At 53.8% G+C, this 12,570-nt stretch overlaps 3 protein-coding genes across 3 annotated transcripts; all 3 read right to left on the bottom strand.

Annotated features, from left to right (window-relative positions):
- Window positions 1-257: 257 nt before the first annotated feature.
- acta2 (actin alpha 2, smooth muscle) lies at window positions 258-3,044 on the bottom strand. Its single transcript, XM_086138920.1, has 9 exons — window positions 2,910-3,044; window positions 2,358-2,512; window positions 2,152-2,280; window positions 1,952-2,062; window positions 1,629-1,713; window positions 1,374-1,535; window positions 1,006-1,197; window positions 751-932; window positions 258-671 (listed from the first exon to the last, which is right to left on the bottom strand). Exons 2-9 carry the CDS (start codon window positions 2,484-2,486, stop codon window positions 528-530), a joined length of 1,134 nt encoding a protein of 377 aa, XP_085995046.1. The 5' UTR covers window positions 2,487-2,512; window positions 2,910-3,044; the 3' UTR covers window positions 258-527.
- A 1,075-nt stretch (window positions 3,045-4,119) lies between these two features.
- noc3l (NOC3-like DNA replication regulator) lies at window positions 4,120-9,869 on the bottom strand. Its single transcript, XM_086138918.1, has 21 exons — window positions 9,753-9,869; window positions 8,923-9,127; window positions 8,727-8,835; window positions 8,505-8,659; window positions 8,298-8,369; window positions 8,015-8,148; window positions 7,710-7,871; window positions 7,530-7,623; window positions 7,148-7,323; window positions 6,941-7,069; window positions 6,695-6,826; window positions 6,531-6,611; window positions 6,303-6,403; window positions 6,152-6,224; window positions 6,011-6,074; window positions 5,867-5,938; window positions 5,437-5,618; window positions 5,239-5,367; window positions 5,068-5,165; window positions 4,888-4,975; window positions 4,120-4,816 (listed from the first exon to the last, which is right to left on the bottom strand). Exons 1-21 carry the CDS (start codon window positions 9,759-9,761, stop codon window positions 4,700-4,702), a joined length of 2,382 nt encoding a protein of 793 aa, XP_085995044.1. The 5' UTR covers window positions 9,762-9,869; the 3' UTR covers window positions 4,120-4,699.
- Window positions 9,870-10,125: 256 nt separating this feature from the next.
- LOC147189989 (uncharacterized) lies at window positions 10,126-12,320 on the bottom strand. Its single transcript, XM_086138919.1, has 4 exons — window positions 12,001-12,320; window positions 11,229-11,388; window positions 11,095-11,153; window positions 10,126-11,026 (listed from the first exon to the last, which is right to left on the bottom strand). The coding sequence occupies exons 1-4, from the start codon at window positions 12,172-12,174 to the stop codon at window positions 10,196-10,198; spliced, it is 1,224 nt and encodes a 407-aa protein (XP_085995045.1). The 5' UTR covers window positions 12,175-12,320; the 3' UTR covers window positions 10,126-10,195.
- Window positions 12,321-12,570: the final 250 nt, after the last annotated feature.

Raw genomic sequence — 12,570 nt, 5'->3', positions numbered from 1 at the left:
TTCCTGGCATGATTTGGCCAAAGGGCTACAGCGACCCCTTGTGGTTTCACCCGCTACCATCAGTAGGCGCATCATTGGATCAGTTCAGTGACAAGTCGTCAAATTAATTTGGATCATCAATTGAACTTGAAAATATTCAAACCGAAGGGATGGAAACGACTTTTTATTTGACTGATCGATTAACTGAAAAAAAAAGGCAGCCGAGCGAGTTGCATTGTGATGATTGGTGTCTGACATAGTGACAAATGATGAAAAGGTTTGTGGTATGCTTTTTATTTGCCTTTTTTTCATCTGGAGGCCACGCCCCGGCTATGACATCATTGGTGGCGGTCAAGCTTTATTTCATCCAAAATGTAAAAAAAAAAAATTTAAAAAAAATTACAATTAAAATAAAAACCAAACAAACACCAAAGGACAAGAAGGACACCAAGATGGAGGTGGGGCTTGTAGGGGGGGGCGAGCCTGCAAGCTGGTGAGGGGCGCTTCCGGAGGCGGGCGTTGGGCGGGGCCGGTCCTGCCCGAACCGTCTAGAAGCACTTTCGGTGGACGATGGACGGGCCGGCCTCATCATACTCCTGCTTGCTGATCCACATCTGCTGGAAGGTGGACAGCGACGCCAGGATGGAGCCGCCGATCCAAACCGAGTACTTCCTCTCCGGGGGGGCGATGATCTAAATGGGCGGGAACGGGAAGTGAGCGTGGGAGGACCCGCGTCTGCGGATGGGGGTGGACCCGGTGCTTTATGCTGACCTTGATCTTCATGGTGCTGGGCGCCAGGGCGGTGATCTCCTTCTGCATGCGGTCGGCGATGCCGGGGTACATGGTGGTGCCCCCCGACAGCACGTTGTTGGCGTAGAGGTCCTTGCGGATGTCGATGTCGCACTTCATGATGCTGTTGTAAGTGGTCTCGTGGATCCCGGCCGACTCCATGCCTGCGGCCGCCGCGCGGCGTTAGCGGACCTCGCGATAAGCTCGCGCGGCGAACGGACGGACGGAGGGACTCACCGATGAAGGACGGCTGGAACAAGGTCTCGGGGCATCGGAAGCGTTCGTTACCGATGGTGATGACCTGGCCGTCGGGGAGCTCGTAACTCTTCTCCAGCGAGGACGACGTGGCCGCCGTCCCCATCTCGTTCTCGAAGTCCAGAGCCACGTAGCACAACTTCTCCTTGATGTCGCGCACGATCTCGCGCTCGGCTGATGCGGCAAAAACCATCGGCGGGATGAAACGCCAGCGCGACGAGAGAAATGGACAAACGTTGAGGGCGGACATACATCATGAGACGTCGAATTCGGTCGTCAGGCCGATTCTAATGGAGGGCAGTGATTGAAACTTTTTCTAGCTCCCGAGAGTCGGACGGGCGCTCACGTACCCGTGGTGACGAAACTGTACCCGCGCTCGGTCAGGATCTTCATGAGGTAGTCGGTGAGGTCACGTCCAGCCAGGTCCAACCTCATGATGGCGTGAGGCAGAGCGTAACCTTCATAGATGGGAACGTTGTGGGTCACGCCGTCCCCAGAGTCCAAAACGATGCCTGAGAGCAGGAAAAGAGCGAGGTCACGCGCGTGCAAGCGCCAGCGAGAGAAATCACTGGCTAGGAGGGGGTGGCGGGGGGGGGGGGGGGCACCTGTCGTGCGTCCGGAGGCGTAGAGGGACAAGACGGCCTGGATGGCCACGTACATGGCGGGAACGTTGAAGGTCTCGAACATGATCTGCGTCACAAAAGGAGATCGCGCACGTGTCACGTTTCAGGGGGGGGGGGGGGATGGGGGGCAAGCTCAAAAATGTTAAGTGGGAAGCAGCTGAAACCCGGCGCGACGCAGGTGCAGCAGCGTGTGACTCAGGATTGTCAGCTCATTCAAGTGACGTGGGCGTCAACAATCATCATGAGGCGCAACGTGGGTGCAAAAAACGTCGCGGGTGAGACGCGGCCGGCGGTTTGCGGGTCACCTGCGTCATCTTCTCCCTGTTGGCCTTGGGATTGAGCGGCGCTTCGGTCAGGAGTGTGGGATGCTCCTCGGGGGCCACTCGCAGCTCGTTGTAAAATGAGTGATGCCAGATCTGGCCAATCGGAGAGCACAAAACACGTTCAAAGGCGCCCGCCGCTCAAATAGAAGATGAAGAAGAAGGGGGAGCGTCCGGAAGGCCACCTTCTCCATGTCGTCCCAGTTGGTGATGATTCCGTGCTCGATGGGATACTTGAGGGTGAGGATTCCACGCTTGCTCTGAGCCTCGTCACCGACGTAGCTGTCCTTCTGGCCCATGCCCACCATCACCCCCTGACACACACACACACACATCATCAGACCACAATGCAGACAGCGTCGAAAAAAAAGAAGAGCAGTTCGGCGGCGACCTGGTGCCTGGGCCGGCCCACGATGGACGGGAAGACGGCCCTGGGCGCGTCATCTCCGGCAAATCCAGCTTTGCAAAGTCCCGATCCGTTGTCGCACACCAGGGCGGTGCTCTCCTCGTCGTCGCACATGGCTGCAGGCAGGGGATGCTACCACGCTAAGGGGAGGGGACACACACACACACACAGATGTTGAACACACCTGATGGGGTGCGCGAACAAGCCTGGCGGAACACGCGGGGGCTCAAGGCACTCTGGACAAACTTCCTAATTTGGGCATGCGGTGGCGTCCCGCCTGGCCGTGCCCACCCGCACCTCTCAGCTGTGTGCACCATATTTGGACATCACATTCCTCCGCGCTCGCAAACGGACTCCGGACCGCAGACGGCTGATGTGCCTTGAGATTCTCAGTGGGCACCCGCGGTCCGGCGGATAAAAGACAAGCGAGTGGAAGAGGAGGGGGAGGCGATAGAGAGGGATGCGATGAGGAGGTGATGAAGATGAGGAGGTGAGGAAGTTGAGGAGAATGTGAAGAAGAGACTTTGAAGATCTTACCGCGGTGCTGCTGGACGCGGGGAAGGTCGGGAAAGCTGGAGAAGTGAGCGAGCAGGGAAACAAGTGAGGCTCGCGTCTTGAGGAGACACCTTAAGAAGCCTCCTCCTCCTCCTCCTCTTCTTCCTCTCATCCAGCCAAACAAGGAGCGGTCCCCCTATTCCGCCCCCCCCTCACCCCCGGTCCCCTTGGCGCAGTCGGTCCGCTCGGCTCCTTGTAGGGCAGGCCTTGGGGGAGTCGGCCAATGGCGCGTCGGGGACGTCCTCCCGCTTTCATACTTTGCCGCATTTTCATCATGAAGATGTTTTGGATGTTGCTTTTCTCCTTCCTTAGCCTCGGTTGTTTTTCCCAGTTCTGGTTCTTGCCGTGGTGCAGGTCCAAGTTCTTTTTCCGTTCCAACTTCTCCCTCTTGTCCAGGTTCTTCTCCTGATTCAGATTGTTCTGGCCTCCTGGTATCAGGGTCCCTGTTGTTGACCTCGTCAGCTTAGGCTCGCCGACCCTATGCTGACCTTGCGTTGACCTTCCGAGCCTATTTAGACACGCCCCCTCCGCCGGATCCACCAATCGGCAGGCTTGGGTTCTTTGGCTTCTGCTGAGCTAAAAATGATGCAGGTGACATTGATAGAATTGTGGGTAATGTAGTTGATAGGTCCCGAGGAAGACATGGATGAAGATGAGGCCAAAGGTCCTGATGGAAGCGCACACACTCGCTTGTCCTTAAAAGGAAAATGGACGACGCACGAGACAACTTCCTGCTCCAGCGTGCATCAAAAGTCCAACAAGAAGCAAAACATCGGAGTGTCATCAAGTCCTAAAAAGGAGCTGAGGAGACATGCGACCCCCCCCCCCCACTCTCCACCACCCCCAGGAAAAAAAAAAAATATGTGAGGGAGGGGCCACCAATTGATCACCTTCTCATTTCTCACGCACCCGCGCGCGCACAGTCTTGCTTGACGTTGACCGAAAATGGGAAAACATTTGTACTGTAGACGGACTTGTGAAGCTCGAATGTGATTGGTCGGCTTACATCCACACATGTAGCTGCTGTGGAATGTGTGTGTCTGTGTGTGTTGCAGGGGGGGGGGGGGCGAGAGTGTTTCTATGCGTCTTGGCTGTTTTTTTGTGGACCCGTCTGGAAAGATTTGTGGAATGTGGAGACTTTGAGCGTTAGTGAGTGCAGTGTTGCTCACTGAACAGCAGACGGCGCCACTGATTTATGAAAAAAAAATCGTTTTATTCAAATTGGATTCAGCGCTCCCGTTTTTTTTTTCCAAACCGCATTCTCAGTGTGAAAATGGTTTAACACAAAATTGTGTTGACCTATCTTTGCCAGCGACTAAGCTGACAGGCATAACGCTTTTTGTTGTTCCAAATCAAAGACAAACAAATGGCCAATCTTTGTCTTCAAAACTGATGACAAACCAGACCATCCAGCCAGCGGGCGATGGCAAAGTTGAGGGACGGGCAACACGGCCGCCTTCTCTCGACAGTGCGACCAGACGCTCAGCCCCGCCCTCATTTATCCTCCAGTGACACAGGAACACCCGTTGCCCCCTCGTGACGTCACGTACACATCCGCCACCTGCCCAAACATCACCGCTGATGTTCTATTTTTTCTGTTGAGAATGAAAGAGGGAATGCGTGGCACATAAGAGCGACCAATGACCACCCCTGATCACACTGCATCAATAGCATCAATACTTAAAAAAAAAAAAAAAAAAAAAAGCTTTATTAAAATATTTTACAGATGACATCACACACAGACACACTCATGGTATGTGTGTGCATGAGGGTCAGTGTTTGTGTGTTGTCCAGAAGTCAAGCTCCGCCTCCTGACTGGAACGCAAGCTGTTGTCAACAAGTCGCTGCAGATCGCATTCCAGCAGCGACCAATCCACTCTGAAAACTTCCTGGAAGGGAAAAAATACAATTTGACTTTGGCGTATCTGCGCGTGTATGTCGTGTGGGTGTGCGTACGCACCTTCTTCTTCTTGTGTCTGGGCGCAGCTACTGGTGGGTTGAAGGTCATGTCTTTGACGTCATAATCCTCAAACAGCTGCACCGGCAACCTGGACAGGAAGTCCTCAAACGTTAGCGCAGCAACCACACGGTCGCGGCGCGCTGGCAGCGAGCAGCGCAAGATGGCGACGCGTATTTGTACCTGCGACTCAGCTCCTGCGGCAGCGCCCCGCTGCCTTCGCTGGGGGCGCCGCGACTCAGATGGGACGCCAGTTGCCGAACCACCGGGTGGAAATGTCTCTGCGGAGACGCCGTCATGTCGTGGAAACGTCAGCTCGCACCAATGCGCTGTGCTGCGTGTGCGGGCGTGTACCTGCAGTGCGTGGAGCTCCCACAAGGCGGTGTTGTGAGCGTTGCAGTGTTCGGGGTGGTGCAGTTCGGGCAGGTACAAGCCGCTGCCCTGAACCTCGTTGTCCAGCAGGAAGTCGGATCTTGGAAATGACTGACATCCCAAAAAAAAAGTCACTTTGGTTGACATGTTAGCTTGCTTGTCATGTACGCAAGCACTCACATGCAGCGCGGCCCTGGCGGCGGCGAGGAGTCCGACGCTGGAGTGCGACTGGACGTGCAAGCTGAGCACGCTGATCCGCTTGATGAAGGCCATCGCCCTCTGCAGGCTCACCTGCTTCCTGCGGCGGATCAACATTGCGTCCAGGCAGCGCAGCACGATGAAAATGTCGTCATCGCGAGCTCCTGAGGGACACGGTTATTCAGCACTCAAACTCTTTGTCAGTGGAGCCATAATATTAGGTGCTCTTCGCGGACGATAAAGAACACATGCCAGGAGTTTGCTCATGTCTGTAGGTGTTTCAATTTCTTAAAACTGCAGTAAGTCACCTTGAATCTGTTGTTTGTCTTTGTTATTAATTACATTCATATCACTTTTTGCTGCGTATACTTTGAAAGTGCGCGATAACTACAGCTGAGTTGAGACCACCCACCTGCATGCAGCTGTGGCAACATGGCGTACAGCTCAGAGTAAAAGTTCAGGGGGTCGATATTGAGGACGTCACCTGCCACGCACAAACGCTCACGTCACTGACCCGCGCAGGTGGCCGCAAACATACGCACGCGCACGCACGCACCTTGTCCCGTCAGGATGGTGAAGACAGTCTGGATGCAGTGAAGTCTCTCCCGATTGCTCAGATCCTGCACGGCAATGAAAAATCAAATGAATCGTCTGGTATTGGATAGTGACGAGTGGGCGGAGTCTGCGTCGTACTCACTCCTGATTGGATAAGGCCCTGAAGCACATTGAGCAGGTCATCAAAGAACTCCAAGTTGATCAAATGGGCAAAACTGACAGGAAGTAACATCAGAGAGTGTGCGTGAGTGCGCGTGGGTGAACGGGTGACTGTGCGCGTGTGTTTGCGTTACTTGGCCAGCCCCTCCAACACCGCAGGGAGGAGGGCAGACTTGTGAGCTTTCTTCAAAATTCGAAAGTAGATCAGGAAGACGATATTCAGTGTCTCCGTGTGCTGCGGGAAGAAGAGGAATGTCAGAAGAGAGAAAGGAGCGGCTAACGTGCCTGAGCGAACCAAATGTGACTTTCGGACTGCGAGGTGCGCGAAGGTGGTGGACAAACGGCGGCGTTGTGCTGGGCACCATTTTCATCTTCCTTTCTTTGCTGTCCGACGCTTCGGTTTCGAGAAGCTCCTGCTGCAGCTTCTCCTCCGCCTTCTTCCACTGCGCCGACGCAAACATAAACAAACAGAGGGAGAGCGTTGTTGCCGGGCGACGGACGAGACGCTACGCCGACGTCAGGTTACCTTCCGCCGCATGCGTGATAGCTGGTTCTTCTTGTCTTTGTGGTGCATGGCCTTCATGGTGGGCGTCGTGTCCTTCAGGTCCTTCTTCACCAACACTTCCTGGATTCGCACGCTCAGCAGCGTCTGCAGCACCTGCTCCGGTTCACAATCAAAATATGACGCCCATCAAAATAAAAGGGCTACTTTTTCCTTCTACTTATTGTTCAAATGTAGACTTTTGGTGACGTTTGTGTTGGGTTCCCTCACCTTGGGCCTGACGTTGTAGTTGAGACGTTTGACGAGACCCGAGATGACTCGCACAGCGGCGAGCGAGGGTCCGCCGACCTTGTCTTGGCGAAAGAGTTCGGTGAAGGCGCGGCAGCACGTGTCAGACACCTGAGCGGAGACAAGCGAGTCAGGCGTGAGGAGACGCGACGGGACGAGACGAGACGAGACGAGCTTGCGGGCACCCACCGTCTTGACGGGGTCGTTCAGCAGCGGCGCCAGGGCCACCAGGATGTTGTTGTGGAAGTTGAAATGCGTCATGGCGACGAGCAGCTCGCACAGGCAGCGCACGGCCACCACGGCCAGGCCTAAGTAACTGTCCAGAGAAACCGCTTGGCTGCGCTTGCTCTTCTTCTGCTTCCAGTCTGCACGCAAACACAAATGGAGATTTTTTTTTTTTTTTTTTTTTTTACAACATCAGCCAACCCCACACCTCGTGGATTACCTTCCGAGGGGCAATTGTAAATAGAACTGGGTGACTATATGATTAATAATGGTCATAGCATGTGACGAGCTGTGATATTTACTCTACCGGACGTGGAGGAAAAACGAACGAGTGTTCGGTGCTCACCTTTGACGCACTGTTCCAAATCCTCCAGGTAGAACTTGTACTGACTCAGCAGGCCTTCCTCAAACTCCCGCAGCTGTTGGGTCTCCTTCTTAACCTGTGACGATGACATCATCATCATCATCAACACCATCCTCATCACCAATGGAATCATTACACACACGCGAGCGCAGAGACGCTTACCTTGGTGCCTTTCTCAGTGGCGGTCAGAGGTCGAATCTTGTAAGTGGGAGTGATGTCTTTGAAGATTTCCATCAGCGACACCATCACCAACTTCCTGACCGTCACCGCCATGCAAGGGTCCACCTCCATCAGCATGCCACGCAGCTGCTTCACGCACTTCATCTGCACGCACACATGCAAACAGCCGTGACTTCTCTCACGAAATCAAAACAAAACAAAAACAAGCGCACATATGATCAAAACCTGCACACTGACAAAACGCAGGTAAAGACATTCACACACACACACACGAGCGGAGGTCTGACATTGGTGCTGGGGTTGGCGATGACGGTGGATGCCAAGTTCGCGATGGTCAACTTCCGGTCTTGGATCTTGCGCGCCCTCACTTTCTGTTGCTGCGCCGGCGTCAGCAGCGCATCGTTCACTAGCTTCGCCGCTCCTGAAAACAAGGTCGGGGGCTACGTGATTGACAGCCAATGGGAGGAAAGGCCACGGCCAGCTTCCCTGGTCGCTATGGTGATGATTCTGTTCAAAAGATGCCTGCAAGCGGCCTGTCAAGCTTCAATAAGGTTTTAAGGCCATCCGCACCGATTTCAGCCTCCTGTGTGGGTTCCTCTTCCTCTTCTTCATCCTCTTCCTCATCCGGCTGCTTGGTCACCACTGCACATGCACAACAGATGGCCATCAAAAGTTGGTGGGAAAGTCGTTTAGCGATGGTTAGCATTAGTTTGGGTGCTTGCTACTTGTTGTTGCGCGACACTGTGCGCCGTGTGAATATCGGCGCTCGGACGTCACCTCTGTGCATGCTCTGTGGGATGAGTCGTGTCTTGTCTTTGATGGGCAGCAAGTGTATGACTTCCTCCTCCGGCACGGCGGCCATCTTCCTGGGAATCTTCTCGTAGCCTCGGACCACTTCAGACTTGCGCTTCTTGGTGCCGTGCACCGAATCACTAAGACGCACATGCCTCAGACACACCTTGTATACATGCACGGGTGTGTGTGTGTGTGTGTGATTACCATGACGACAGATCCCTGCTGAGGAACGAGGACATCTGCTGCAGGTCTGTGTCGTCCATCATGTCAGTTGGCAAACTCTCCAGGAAGTCCTCCTCCTCCTCTTCCTCCTCTGACATCATACACACGGCACATGTCGATTACACACAGGTGGCACGATGGCCGGAGTTCAAAATGGCATGCGTGCGTGCAGTCTCACCGGGCTTTTTGGCGGTAACGTCAAGTGGGCGCGGCGTGGCCTGTGCAACGCTCTTGAGCGCCTGCCGCATCTTCCTGTGCTCCTTGCGCTGCTTCTTGGTAGAGTTTTGTTGCTTCATCTGCCGGTTCTTCATCTTGTTGTCCAGCTTCAGGTTGCTCGTCTTCAGCAACCGCCGGAACGACGGGCGGCGTTTCTTGGTGCGAGACTGCAACCAGCCGCCAAGGAGCGATGGAGGCAGGGCACAAAAAGACAGAACGCAAGCATGGCAGTGTCATTCGCCCTTATAAACATCGTTTTTGTTGATGAAGAGCAAATGGCAAATATTTTCTGCAAATTGTGAGGAATCATTTGTGCACAGTTGTGGCTGGGTGTAGGTATGCTACATCACTTTTTTAAATGTTTTTTGCGAGTAGCCTGATGGGACAGTCGGGCCACAGTGAGCATCCAGTTGGGTCCCTTGGTGAGACCCTTTGCTATTTGCCGTTTGTGTGTCAGGACAGGCGTAAAATTCGTGCCAAACATCTGCAGATTACATGCTGAGGCGACAAAACAACAACCTAGCAGTCTGCAAAAAAAACCCCATTTTTTTTTGTTTTGTTTTCTTTTTTGACGGCACCACGACCCCATAATTCCAAACTTAAAATAAGGAACAAACGCCTGCATTCATTGCTAATTGTTTTCTTTGCGGCGTAGAGTCTAACCACGACGTAAAATGAAATCCAATCGTTTGAAGGCGCTGAGAAAGTGCCAAAGTGATAAAACATCGATTCATCAAGATCCTCCGGCCACAATTGCACGTCGCGGTTGATTTTTGCGCAAGTCAGACTCACCGGAGCCATGATAACGGGGAAAAATGTGCAGGTAGACGGACGACAGACGTAAGAATTCCACACGCGTGGAGAAAGACTCTCCGACCCGGAAACTAAAACATCTCGAAAGACTGAAATGTCAAAGCTACGCTACGAACAGCGATCCTAGCGACAGGAGGCGGCACTGCACCTTGTCGACCTAAATGCTTCTTAAATATTCACAATTCAGATTTGAAACGAAGAAACGCATCTGGAACAAAGAGCTGTGAACAAGACAGAAGAAAATAATTAACCTCCTCGAGTTGAGAGTGGGCGCCCAGGCCTCCGAACCACGAATGTGCTGACCGCTCCTTGGCCGTGCAGCCTTTCTTGCAATAAAATAGACAAACTCAGATTTGGCGCAATCCAAGATTTTATTCAAGAAAGGCGAGGACGTGACAGGAGCAGGGAGCGTTCGCCGTGCGCTAGCTGTAGCCGCACTTGTGCGTTTTGAGGTTTCGCCCGTTGGCGTAGCCCTTTCCGCACTTGTCGCAGATGAAGCGTTTGCCGCCGTCGTGCACGTGAGTCTTGTGCGTGCGCAGATGGCTTCCCTGGGTAAAAGTCTTGGCGCAGATGTCGCAGGTGTACGGCCGCTCGCCCGTGTGCACGCGCACGTGCAGCTTTAGGCTGTTGGCGTTGTTGAAGGTCTTGAGGCAGGACGTGCAGACGAATGGCCGTTCGTCAGAGTGCGTGCGGCCGTGCGTGATGAGACTGCTCTGCTGGCTGAAGGTCTTGCCGCATTGGCGGCACGCGTACGGCCGCTCGCCGGTGTGCACGCGGCGGTGGATCTTCAGATTGACCGCCTGGCGGAAAGTCTTGCCGCAGACGTCGCAGGTGAAGGGCCGCGCGCCGCTGTGGACGCGCAGGTGGTTCTTCAGGTTGGCGGCATGCCGGAAGCTTTTGGGGCACTGCTCGCACTTGAGGGGCTTCTGGCCCGTGTGGATCAGCTCGTGGGTCCGGAGCGCCACGGCGCGTGTGAAGCCTTTCCCGCACACACCGCAGCAAAACTTCTTGATGCCCATGTGGCCGCGGGTGTGCCGCCGCAGGTTTTGTCTCAGGGTGAAGCAGCGGCCACAGACCTCACAGGCGAACGGCTTCACGTTGGCGCTCTCCTGTCCCAGTTGGCGGCGCCGGGCCGATTGGCTCGGAGATGACAAGGACTTCCTGCGGGGTACTCGCACCTCAGGCTTCTGCGTGGTGCCGTCGGCCGCCAACTCGTTCCAGCTTGCAGGAAGTGTTGCATCCAGTCCTTGGTCCTGCTTCCACAAATCCATTAACGACGTCAGGCAAGCGGGAAGGTGGCCAGACGAGCGTGCAGACTTACCTGAGCCAGAGCGGGAGGGTGGCGATTCGGGGGAGGGACGCCGTATGAGTGCTCCGCCTCTGTTGTGGCAAATGCGGGGACAGCAGTTTAGCTTATTTGTTGTCACATTTCCAGCAAATAGGCTCAGCACATACCCACACAGGTGTTGTTGAGGATGCTGACAATGGCGATCTGTGCCGTCTCGCCGCCGTGCGCTCCCTCACCGTCCCGTCCTGGTTTGACGTCATCCACGATGTTGACGATCTTCCCCAAAGCCTCGTTTGCCAGTGTCTCCAAGATGGCGGCAAAGCACACCTGGAACAGACGTTCCATGTCACGCCACAGTGAAACACGAGTATAACAGCAAGGGCCAGCAACTGTATCATGCATCCCTGGATACCATTTGAGCACTAACTAGCATTTCTAACCCTGATGTTAAAACTGAAAATGGGTTTGGTTTTGCAAGTCCACGAATGAACGGTTTGTGCACTTGGTAACCTGTCACTTTCTGACTTGCATTCGTTCATCTGCCACATCAAATATGGCGGACAGGATGATGATAAAATCACCGCATTTACGTCTTATTTCAAACGTCTCTGCGACCAACTGATATATGAATGGACTCCCTCGCGACTGAAGCCTGAGGGCAGCCATCTTACGTTGCTAATGTGACGCACACCATCGCAGAGCACATGTCTGAGTCTTTCGTGAGCATTCGCACAAAAGAGAACATTGAAAATAACATGGAGCGCTTCCCCTCCACTAATTGGTACAACCGCCAGAACGTCGAAATGCGAGCTTGAGAGCAGCAGAGATTAACGAGTGGCAACGTAAGATGGCCGCCTGTGGCTTCGCTTCTCCCGACGGCGAGTAAGCGACATTGTCAGTCCATACTTATGTTAGGTCCGTGTTCTGCGGGCGACTCACCAGCCTCTCACGACTCTCTTTGCGTACGCTGTCCGCACGCAGAAGTTGGTCTCTGGGGCGGAGGTCGACCGGCGGTCCGCTTCCGCCTTCCTGCTGCTTGTGGAGCTCGGCCACAGCGGCGTGCACGAGCGCCTCCATGACGGCGGCCAGCTGCGCGTGCAGGTCCGCACGCATGTCGATGGCTAACGCAAACCGATGACTCTTCTTGTACTTCTTACTTTACTTGTGCACTCATTTCTAAGTTTTCACAAGATGCTTCACCAACCCTTCTGACGATAGGTAATGAACACAACAAGGATTCACTTCCTCGGAAGGATTTGATTTCGTTTCCGGGTCAAACTTCCGGAAGTTTCCAAGTGTATAAATCAACGAGGTAGACGTCAATAAAGACACATCAAGTTGTGTGATGAGTGTAATAAGAGATGACAATTTAAGAAAGTACAACACAATGCTTGTTTGTCATTATTTATTCACGTGTCTTTTTGTGGCACAAAAGTCAACAGTGTATACGACATTTCTAATGTTTTTCTTTAGGTGCATACCGCCACCTAATGTACAAGAGTTACAATA

This window comes from Hippocampus guttulatus, chromosome 19 (genome assembly GCF_054856545.1).
Source record: "Hippocampus guttulatus isolate MCC_2025c chromosome 19, RoL_Hgut_1.0, whole genome shotgun sequence".
In the NCBI taxonomy this organism is placed as follows: Eukaryota; Metazoa; Chordata; class Actinopteri; order Syngnathiformes; family Syngnathidae; genus Hippocampus; species Hippocampus guttulatus.
This window is presented reverse-complemented; position numbering and strand designations above follow the sequence as displayed.